The 12,757-nt window shown below is 31.5% G+C and overlaps 1 protein-coding gene across 1 annotated transcript; it reads right to left on the reverse strand.

The window, feature by feature from the left end:
* Window positions 1-2,574: 2,574 nt before the first annotated feature.
* LOC149806156 (chymotrypsinogen A-like) lies at window positions 2,575-11,265 on the reverse strand. Its single transcript, XM_089937400.1, has 8 exons — window positions 11,170-11,265; window positions 9,867-9,923; window positions 9,182-9,270; window positions 7,968-8,059; window positions 6,803-7,086; window positions 6,165-6,301; window positions 2,995-3,052; window positions 2,575-2,793 (listed from the first exon to the last, which is right to left on the reverse strand). Exons 2-8 carry the CDS (start codon window positions 9,916-9,918, stop codon window positions 2,669-2,671), a joined length of 837 nt encoding a protein of 278 aa, XP_089793526.1. The 5' UTR covers window positions 9,919-9,923; window positions 11,170-11,265; the 3' UTR covers window positions 2,575-2,668.
* Window positions 11,266-12,757: the final 1,492 nt, after the last annotated feature.

Below are 12,757 nucleotides of genomic sequence, written 5' to 3' on the forward strand. Positions count from 1 at the left end.
GAGAGCGTGACAACCATCGAAAGTTCAGATATATTTATTACACGTAGATAGCTGAATGCTAACAGATCAAGTCGGTGCGTGGAAGCCATATTGCGAGTCTACTGCAACTGGACTCAATTCACACTTTTTGATTTAGGTTCATTATCCACTAAAGCAGTCCCTGTTAGTTTTGAAGCATTTGCCCTTACGTTCTTGGGGTGGTAACCCTTAGCGTGCATGCAGGATTTATTGGCACTCATTTAAAGGAAATTGTTTATTGTTGAGAATATTATGACGATTGTGATTTGACTATCGGTATGTGAGTTTTTTTGGGCAGTGTACATGAGTAATTGGGCAGTAATACTGCTCGGCAAGTGAAATATGTGACCCATGGCACGTAGCTTTCTTAACTCTTCGGCGTCTTCAAACAATGCCAGATAACAAATGACCAAAACTTTTTAAAGTTTTATCTAGGAAGACATTTTTGAGTAACATATTATTTGTTTGGACATGGAAAAATTGAAAGGTTTAATAATGAACCGCAAATGTACAGAATATAAGGAATATATTTGTGTAATGAGTCCTTTCAGTGGTTCTTAGAAAGGGGTAGGGGGTACATGACCATGAAATCTTTCATTCTGAGCACGCTAGTAAAACAAACAAATGCTCACACTTGTACATGTCATCGACAATTTAAATACTGCATAGTTTGATATTTTGAGAAATATCAAATTTACATTTTTTAGATGTTTATTTGAAAATTCCAAACTGTGTAAATGTCTAAATATTTATCTCTTTGCATAACTTAAGTTGTATCAGTGCGAACTAAAACGACTTTTGTTGTATTTCTACTCACTTTCCACATCATTATTTTCATAATTTCCTCAGTTAAAAGTCATAATAGGGCCTTCATTGAAAACACGTGAAGAAGTCAGTCTAATTGGTCTAGTTCCTGCCCTTCGTCAAAAATACGCGAAGACGTCAGTCTAATTGACATAGTTCCTGCAGGTCTTTACTATTTATGTTAGGTCCAAGTAGTTTCCTTGTTTGTAATGGTATGATATATCAGCAACACATATCCAGCTTACAGCGATCGTTTATAATCATAGTGACATTGTACTTCCAGTGAGAAATGGGATGAACACTCTTTAGTACAGCCCACTCTGTCTAATAAGCCATTTCAGACTGTCAGAGAATAAAATATGTGAAAAAGAAACGTGTGTGTGTGAGGTAGCTTTAACAATTTTTCAGTCATAATTCTACGATGTCTGCAGTGAAAAAGAAACGAATGTAAAAGGTACCGAATTTTCTTTTCCCCACTTAGATGTAAAAATGCAGGAGAAGAAGTTAAGTCTAACACGGAAGACAATCCCTTTTATTGTTAATTTCCCTTTTATTGTTAATTTTGGTTCAGATGTTGATTACTATAGTACGTCATCGGATTGACATACATAACATTAATATAGTACGGCATCGGACTGGCATACATAACATTAATATAGTACGGCATTGGATTGACATACATAACATTAATATAGTACGGCATCGGACTGGCATATATAACATTAATATAGTACGGCATCGGACTGGCATACATAACATTAATATAGTACGGCATCGGACTGGCATACATAACATTAATATAGTACGATTTTGGATTGACATACATAACATTAATATAGTACGGCTTCGGATTGGCATACATAACATTAATATAGTACGGCATTGGATTGACATACATAACATTAATATAGTACGGCATCGGACTGGCATACATAACATTAATATAGTACGGCATCGGACTGGCATACATAACATTAATATAGTACGGCATCGGATTGACATACATAACATTAATATAGTACGGCATCGGATTGACATACATAACATTAATATAGTACGGCATCGGATTGACATACATAACATTAATATAGTACGTCATCGGATTGACATACATAACATTAATATAGTACGTCATCGGATTGACATACATAACATTAATATAGTACGTCATCGGATTTACATACATAACATTAATATAGTACGGCATCGGATTGACATACATAACATTAATATAGTACGGCATCGGATTGGCATACATAACATTAATATAGTACGGCATTGGATTGACATACATAACATTAATATAGTACGGCATCGGATTGGCATACATAACATTAATATAGTACGGCATCGGATTGACATACATAACATTAATATAGTACGGCATCGGATTGGCATACATAACATTAAGATAGTACGGCATTGGATTGACATACATAACATTAATATAGTACGGCATCGGATTGGCGTACATAACATATCTCAGTTTTATCCTCAAAAGGCGCACCTTGCAAAAATATAAGACGTATATAATTTGGATTTGAGGCTGAAGTATCTCGGCGAACAGAAATGGTTTAGAGTTATATTTTATTAAGGCCCTTTAAATGGATCGAACTGAGATACCCTACAAAACAGCTCACACTGATGTAAGGACGCGCTTTTCAAGCCCCCCCCCCCCCATAGTTCCAGGCAGAAAATAAGGAAATCAGTGAAATCAAAGAAAGAAGAAAAAATCCTTTATTGTATTCGGATGTATCAAATTATCTGTGGGCATGCGCATATTTTATTGATTTCTAATAAATAGGCACGATTCACGACTCTAGATGTCAATCATGTTTGTAACGGTCTAGTATTGGTAGGAATAACCAGACAGTTCCATTGTACTCTTGATCCACTTAGCATACTTCTGAACGTCCTCAAAAACGCCGGGTTCGTTTGTTTTAGTGCAATCACCACCAGAAGAAGCGATTCCTGAGAAAATAAATCAACGAAAACAATAGCATAACATAACATTGATCTTATCATAGCAAATAACTATTTCCTTCAGTAAAACAACAATGTTTGATACAACTATGCTAGTATAGAAATATTGAAATTCGCCGTTTCAATTAAAGCGTCAGTAAATTACAGATGTATTCACGCAAAATAGACAGGACAAGAAATGTCGTTCACCTTGAATGTACCATTTTCCGTTTAGATCTTTGCAAAGAAGGGGGCTTCCAATGTCATCCTGAAGAATAGAATCAAGAGGACCGAGACTATGTAATAAAATACTACTACTACTACTATGTAATAAAATACTACTACTATGTAATAAAATACTAATACTACTACTACTATGTAATAAAATACTACTACTAATATGTAATACAATACTACTACTAATATGTAATACAATACTACCACTACTACTATGCAATAAAATACTACTACTACTACTATGTCATAAAATACTACTACTACTATGTAATAAAATTCTACTACTACTATGTCATAAAATACTACTACTACTAACATGTAATAAAATAAAAATACTATTACTACTATGTAATAAAATACTACTACTATGTAATAAAATACTACTACTACTGTGTAATAAAATACTACTACTACTATGTAATAAAATACTACTACTGCTACTATGTAATAAAATGCTACTACTACTATGTAATAAATACTAATACTACTACTATGTAATAAAATACTACTACTACTATGCAATAAAATACTACTACTACTATGCAATAAAATACTACTACTACTATGTAACAAAAAACTACTACTAGTATGTAATAAAATGCTACTACTACTACTGTGTAATAAATTACTACTATTACTACTATGTAATAAAATACTACTACTGCTACTACTATGTAATAAAATACTACTACTATGTAACAAAATATTACTACTACTATGCAACAAAATACTACTACTACTACTATGTAATAAAATACTACTACTACTACTATGTAATAAAATACTACTACTACTACTATGTAATAAAATACTACTACTACTACTATGTAATAAAATACTACTACTACTACTATGTAATAAAATACTACTACTACTACTACTATGTAATAAAATACTACTACTACTACTACTATGTAATAAAATACTACTACTACTACTACTATGTAATAAAATACTACTACTACTACTATGTAATAAAATACTACTACTACTATGTAATAAAATATTACTACTACTACTATGTAATAAAATACTATTACTAAGTAATAAAATACTACTACTATGTAATAAAATACTACTACTACTAAGTAATAAAATACTACTACTACTACTATGTAATAAAATACTACTACTATGTAACAAAATATTACTACTACTAAGTAATAAAATACTACTACTACTACTACTACTATGTAATAAAATACTACTACTACTACTATGAAATAAAATACTACTACTACTACTATGTAATAAAATACTACTACTACTATGTAATAAAATACTACTACTACTATGTAATAAAATACTACTACTACTATGTAATAAAATACTACTACTACTACTATGTAATAAAATACTACTACTACTACTATGTAATAAAATACTAATACTACTACTATGTAATAAATACTAATACTACTACTATGTAATAAAATACTACTACTATGTAATAAAATACTAATACTACTACTACTATGTAATAAAATACTATTACTAATATGTAATACAATACTGCTACTAATATGTAATACAATACTACCACTACTACTATGTAATAAAATACTACTACTACTACTATGTCATAAAATACTACTACTACTATGTAATAAAATTCTACTACTACTATGTCATAAAATACTACTACTACTAATATGTAATAAAATAAAAATACCATTACTACTATGTAATAAAATACTACTACTATGTAATAAAATACTACTACTACTACTACTATGTAATAAAATACTACTACTATGTAATAAAATACTAATACTACTACTACTATGTAATAAAATACTACTACTAATATGTAATACAATACTACTACTAATATGTAATACAATACTACCACTACTACTATGCAATAAAATACTATTACTACTAATATGTAATAAAATACTACTACTACTATGTAATAAAATTCTACTACTACTATGTCATAAAATACTACTACTACTAATATGTAATAAAATAAAAATACTATTGCTACTATGTAATAAAATACTACTACTATGTAATAAAATACTACTACTACTAATATGTAATAAAATAAAAATACTATTACTACTATGTAATAAAATACTACTACTATGTAATAAAATACTACTACTACTGTGTAATAAAATACTACTACTACTATGTAATAAAATACTACTACTGCTACTATGTAATAAAATGCTACTACTACTATGTAAAAAATACTAATACTACTACTATGTAATAAAATACTACTACTACCACTATGCAATAAAATACTACTACTACTATGCAATAAAATACTACTACTACTATGCAATAAAATACTACTACTACTATGTAATAAAAAACTACTACTAGTATGTAATAAAATGCTACTACTACTACTGTGTAATAAATTACTACTATTAGTACTATGTAATAAAATACTACTACTACTACTATGTAATAAAATACTACTACTACTATGTAACAAAATATTACTACTACTAAGTAATAAAATACTACTACTACTATGTAATAAAATACTAATACTACTATGTAATAAAATACTACTACTACTATGTAATAAAATGCTACTACTACTACTATGTAATAAATACTAATACTACTACTATGTAATAAAATAATACTACTACTACTACTATGTAATAAAATACTACTACTACTATGTAATAAAATATTACTACTACTACTATGTAATAAAATACTACTACTACTAAGTAATAAAATACTACTACTACTACTATGTAATAAAATACTACTACTATGTAATAAAATACTACTACTACTATGTAATAAAATACTACTACTACTATGTAATAAAATAATACTACTACTACTTGCAATCAGAATAATAATGATAATAATAATAATAATAATAATAATAACTACAATAATAATAATAATAATAATAATAATAATAATAATAATAATAATAACAATAACGAGGAATTATTAAGATTCTCTAGTATTAGTAATAGTAGACCTACCGCTAGTACTTACTACTACTTCATGGATGACGACTATAATTGCGATTATATTCGATGATATTTGTTTATTGCTAGATGACAGGTGGAAATGATCATTTGCGAAATAATTAAGCTAGAATAAAAGGTTAACTCCAAATTTACAGGTAAATAACTCTTCAATAGTAGAACACTTACAGCACAGAAATCCTTGCTCCTGTTGTTGTGTCCGGCACAAATTTCACTATCCGGAATGAACTCCGGCCAATGTGTCTGGCACACTGTGTCCGCCAGAATAGGGATGTCAATCTGTTTCATAACTTCATTTCCAGTCGCTGCAAATACATACATACATACATACATACATACATACATACATACATACATATTGGGTTTAATGTTTATGTTTAATTGCTTCTTTGATACGTTACCAGGAAAAGGGCTTGATTATTACCATACCATTTTGATGGAGTCATTCTTAAGAACTGAGCGCATGGATAATATGTTTAATCCATCCAAAAATTTATTATTAATTAGAATTTCAGCTTCTATTTTCTAAGTAGGTAGGAACATCATCCATGTCGAGTTTGATCAGTCTGATTTACGGAAAATTTGGATATAGAATATTTCTAACAATACATTAGCCGACAGATTCTAACGATGAGATGAGAGATGAGGCCGAAATTCTACCGCAATATCGCACCACTATCGCTTTGTTGCAGTTCAACAACAACAGTTATTTTCTTATTCGACAGACGAGCTTATTTTATCCAGATTAAAAGATCCCATTAGCTGTATCTAAAAATAAAAATATACTTTTACACAAATATATTTACTAGACGTTGATCCCCATCCGGGCAAATAGCAGACTTGACCAACTTGGTACTGGTGGGTGGGGTCGGGTAGGCAGACTGGTCTAACGTTATCGCTCATTTCGATTGTTTCTCTAGTAATAATGAGGGCAATGTCATTTGCCAGACTGGAACTGTTGAAGCCTGGATGCAGAATAACACGTGAGAAGTGGTAATACTTCTCACTGGGATTAGCTGTTTGGATATTTTGCTTGCCAAGGTAAACTTTCCAGTGTCTAAGGTCTAGGTCATATTCGATATATCCTGGTCTGAATAATAATAATAATAATAATAATAATAATAATAATAATAATAATAATAATTATTATTATTATTATTATTATTATTATTATTATTATTATTATTATTATTATTATTATAATTAACTTTTTTTACGAGCCACGCCCCCAAAGAAATATTTATCAGAGCTGATATATAGATTGTGAATACAATATCTTAGTTGATAATTTCTTTAGCGTCGTGGAGTTCGCCTATTTCTAGTCATGCTTCATTTGCGTGACATCAAAAGCCCGCACTCACAGTCATATATATATATATATATATATATATATATATATATATATATATATATACGATTTTCCTTAAAAAATATGCATTTGTACATCGGTTAAGATGACCACTGTTCATTAATTTAACCAGAAAATATGACGAAGTAAAAAGTGGATCAGTAAACGATATATGTAAAGTATTTCTAGAGTTTATTTTTGGAATTAACAGTCCTAATGAGACTAGACCTTTGGATCATTATCATTATTATTATTATTATTATTATTATTATTATTATATACGCTACTAGTAATTAAGAAGGTTAATAAAACGTTAATCTAGAATCTGAAATATAGGAAAACTATGCAAATGTTTTGAATCAACAAATTATGTTTGACATTAGGGTCTTGGGGTGCTTGATAAAGGCCACCTTATTATCGCAACTGTCATAAGAAATATATGTTATGCGAAACATATCCTTACTCTTGCTATATTACAATAAGTTGGAAAAAAAGAACAAAGATTCTCAACCCGTGACTTCAAATGGATCAGTCTAGCTTCAGTTGCCATTTGTACCAAAATAACAATGTCCGTTCACTGTAGTCTTGATTGGTCAATAAAGTGACATTCAAATCTTGCTCACCCTTGGAAATGTTGGGCAGATGTGACGAGGACATGATCTCCAAGAACAGTGGCACTACCGGCCATGAACCCTAAATCATCTACAACCAGACCCTATTAAAATAGATTTTAAAAAGATAATTATAATATTAGGTATAATACGATTTTAATTTTACAAAGTATAATGTAAGCGTTCTTTGAAAATACTACTTTTTTACAATGGGAATATTGCATACGCCTTCATATCTTTTCCGAGCTGTGCTCAATTCCGGAGTGTCCCATCACATATTAACTAATGATCCAATACCTACTTTGTGAATTTCCTGTTCATTGACACGTTATTTGGATGACCATCAATTTTACATAGAAGAAACGAATCATAAAGATATGGCAGCAAAGTATATTCCTTATTAAGTGAACGAAGAATATTCATTCCAGTATATTTTTCTTCAAAGTTTAAATGTAGGTCGTGCAAAGATAATGTTCGCACAATATCACTTGTCGGAAAGTTTCATTTACAATGAAACAAAACAGAAAGGTTATATTTACTTTAATATGATTTCCTTCTTTGTCACATGTGTCAAGTTACGACCTGGATCCAGTCAAAAAATATTGCAGTTACCACTCAAACAGCAATCTGAGTCAGGCAAATGCATGATTATATTTAACACAGACTTTAACGTGGACTATGTTAAGATCACTGAGTGTGCAGGCTTCAATGCGAAAATACTTGAAATACTTTTTAGTCACTGTTTGCGAAAGTTGATGTGCATTACTTGCAAGTAAACATTTTTCGCTATTTTAGAAAATATTCGAGACAGACTGAGAAGTCACATTTTTAAAAAGCCGAATAAAAATCGAATGTCACTATCGGAAAGTGTCGCAACTATGAAATACTAAAATAGCAAACATGTAGCCTTAACCTGTATTTGTTTCCTTTAGTCTATACCAGTACTAGTTTTCTGTAACCTATACTAAAACTTGTTTCCTGTATCCAATACATGTTCTTGGTTCCTACTGCATATACATGTACTTGTTTCATGTAGCCAATACCAGTACTTGTTTCCTATTGCGTATACATGTACTTGTTTTATGTAGCCTATACCTGTACTTGTTTCCTTTAGTCTATACCTGTACTTGTTTTCTTTAGTTATACCTATACTTGTTTCCTGTAGCCTACGCCAGTACTTGTTTCCTGCTTTGGCTTGTTTTAAATACAATTTTGTACTTTCTTACAATATATGGCCATGATCCAGGAGTTGCCTCTCTCCCGCCAACGATTCTACTTGTGACAGGTTGGACTGTAGGAGTACCGCATGGAATACCTTCATCGAGAAGATGATATAAGAATTTTGTTTATGAATTTTTGGTTCTTTATAATGTGCATCTTATAAACATTCATATTTTGCACTTCACTTTGATGGTAAGCTTATACATTATTCGAAATGAAAACATACATACATACATACATACATACATACATGCATGCATGCATGCGCACACACACACACACACACACATAGAACACACCTACATAAAAATAAATATACAGACACACAAACATACATACCTGCAAGCCAGTGGGCCAAAACATTCGAAACGCCAATAATCATCCCAATGGGCCACGAGAAAAATTTTAATTTTACGGAAATTAAACGAATAGACACATGTATGTCAATAGTTTAAAGAGTTAAAAAATATTTATCAATAGAATAAATAATCAATGAAACATTCACGAAATGAGTGCAAACCGAGCAAAGACGGCCAGGGCTGGCGAAAGAAAAAAGCGGATAAACAGAGGTAACAAGCGAACCGGTATATATAGATATTGGATAGACTGATCGACTGTTGGACCTGATTCTGTGTGTGTGTGTGTGTGTGAGAGAGAGAGAGAGAGAGAGAGAGAGAGAGAGAGACTTACTCTGTGAAGAGACCAAGGCCAAAAGGCCGAATGTAAAAACAAAATAAAACATTTTTGCTGAAAGGTAAATAAAAGTCATGATGTAATACTGTACATGTACTTCCGTCTAGAGTTTTCAGTGTTTAGAATGGTTTCAGTTATGTAAAAGGCGTATTGTTACTATATAATGACATGTGTAAAGATAGTTATGTCGCATCACACACACACACACACACACACACACGAACTCTCCTTAGTAAACTTTTAATGTAACAGCGAAAGCAGCAATATGTTTAGATGAATTGCGCATGACGTACTTCCAAATAATTAAGTATTTCATAATCGATACTTTGAATATTTATAATAATCACAGCAAGAATAATGAAAGCTTCATAACTTCTTATAGATACAATCAGACTAAAGTAAAGGGCTTAGTAAATTTAGAAAAAATAAGCAACAAATTTTATCTGTTTAAGTATTTGACAAATACAGAAGACCGAATGGCTCAAATGTCCAAATTAAGCGTCACGTTTTATTTTTCCTTATATTTTGTCACCTTTTGTGTTTATTTATTTATTTATTTATTTTAATTATCATCATTTTACAACGATTCAGCATGGCTGCTAGGATAAGAACCACAATGGACAGACGGGATGTGTTGGTAATTCTAAAGCCACGGAGCGTGTGTATGAAAACTGCCCGGATGATGGATAATTAAGATTCATTGAGACAGCTTTATTATAAATGTAGTGTTTGTTCAAATTTTAGTGATATTGTATTTTGGAACCGTGTTACAGCCATAGACCACACCGAGAAACAATAAACGACAGGCAGTAGCCAACCATGGAAAGGATAGGTGGACAGTGTACTACCCTAAGGGAAAGAGGAGGCTGTTTGAAAACCATTCAAAGAGAATCCAACTTTTGGTGCATGAATAATAATAGTACATTTCCCCAAGTAAACTTTATGACATAATTACCAAGGCACTTTAATTAACAATTTATTTGGTATGTCCTGTTTAATGTTCATATAATGGAGACCGTGTCTAACACTTAAATTATATTGGGCCAAATTTGACCTTGAACTAACACTGATATATTATTATTGCAGTATCCCCATGAGATTTGTCCGTATAGTTTGAACTTAATTGAGCAGTCACATAAAAAGACATTGCAGGCGGATGGATGATTAAATGTTTTCCATAACATAGGTTTCAGCGAGAGAAACACAAATTTATTAACGACAATACCAATGTGTACCGTTTTATTTATTTAAAAAAATAGATATGCCTGAAATCTGCCACATATTCTTGTGCAATACTTACATGACTGCGGTCAATATCCAGGCTTTACAATGAAGGGAATTCTACATTTGATTATGAAGGCCACAGATAAAGTTAAACCTCAAGTCACGACGTTCACTGATCATGTACCTCAAAGCCATGTGACTTGAGTATGGATGATTGTTCCAGAAAATGACCCAAAATTTAACATCGTTATTGTTAATATGTTTATGTAGAACTGTTTGTTTTTCCTCCTATCCATTCCTCCATCTATCTATTTCAAACACAAAACTCCACATTTACAAGGTATCCTTACACAAAACTCCACATTTACAAGGTATCCTTACACAAACCTCCACATTTACAAGATATCCTTACACAAAACTCCACATTTACATCGTATCCTTACACAAAACTCCACATTTACATCGTATCCTTACACAAAACTCCACACTTACAAGGTATCCTTACACAAAACTCCACATTTACATGGTATCCTTACACAAAACTCCACACTTACAAGGTATCCTTACACAAAATTCAACATTTACAAGGTATCCTTACACAAAACTCCACATATACAAGATATCCTTATACAAAACTCCACATTTACAAGGTATCCTTACACAAAACTCAACATTTACAAGGTATCCTTACACAAAATTCCACATTTACAAGGTATTCTTACACAAAACTCCACATTTACATGGTATCCTTACACAAAACTCCATATTTACAAGGCATCCTTACACAAAACTCGACATTTACAAGGTATCATTACACAAAATTCCACATTTACAAGGTATCATTACACAAAACTCCACATTTACAAGGTATCATTACACAAAACTCGACATTTACAAGGTATCATTACACAAAACTCCACATTTGCAAGGTATCCTTCTACACCTATAAAGCTATTACGTTTTATGCCGCTGAAATTGGAGGCCGTAATTGTGTCCGGCGAAGAGTTAACTGTACAATATATGCACAGAAAGACGCCGACAATTGGTTCAGACGCTGTATCTTTCATTTGTTGCGCGTAATATAAATAGATACAGACGCTAGTTGAATAAACCAGTAACATTTAATGAAGGCATTGCCACAAATTACAGTAATACAAAGAGAAACAATTCTTCCAAATCAATAGAATATTTGACACAGACAGCATCATTTTTCAACACTGAATTACCGATGAAAATTCCTTTATGATGTCTCATAGGTAGGCACATGAATTCGGCTCACCCACTGCTGCACGCACAAGGTGCAGGCAGTGTGAAACCAGAATTCCTTGAGTCGTAGATTTGACTACAACCAGCATACCTATAGCACAATATTCTGTCTGTAAAGTCACATTATTATATGCTCATTTTTGTTCTCCGTTAACTTTACATTATCAGAATCGTTCAATATTTTACGATATTGCACACCTTCATATTGCACCCACGCGCAGGACACGTGTGCCCAATAGTGTATTAGGAACTACTTTGTAAACAAATCATGTACATTCGCATAGTAGACGCAATACGTTTCGGTTGATTAAATTTGTTTCTGAATGAACTAAAGCAGATGTTTCGTGAACTGGAACATACCAACTGTTTTGCTACATTCCACGTTAACTTTTTGATAC

The sequence above is a fragment of the Sinohyriopsis cumingii genome, chromosome 2 (assembly GCF_028554795.1).
Source record: "Sinohyriopsis cumingii isolate HCF-2022 chromosome 2, ASM2855479v2, whole genome shotgun sequence".
Taxonomy (NCBI): Eukaryota; Metazoa; Mollusca; class Bivalvia; order Unionida; family Unionidae; genus Sinohyriopsis; species Sinohyriopsis cumingii.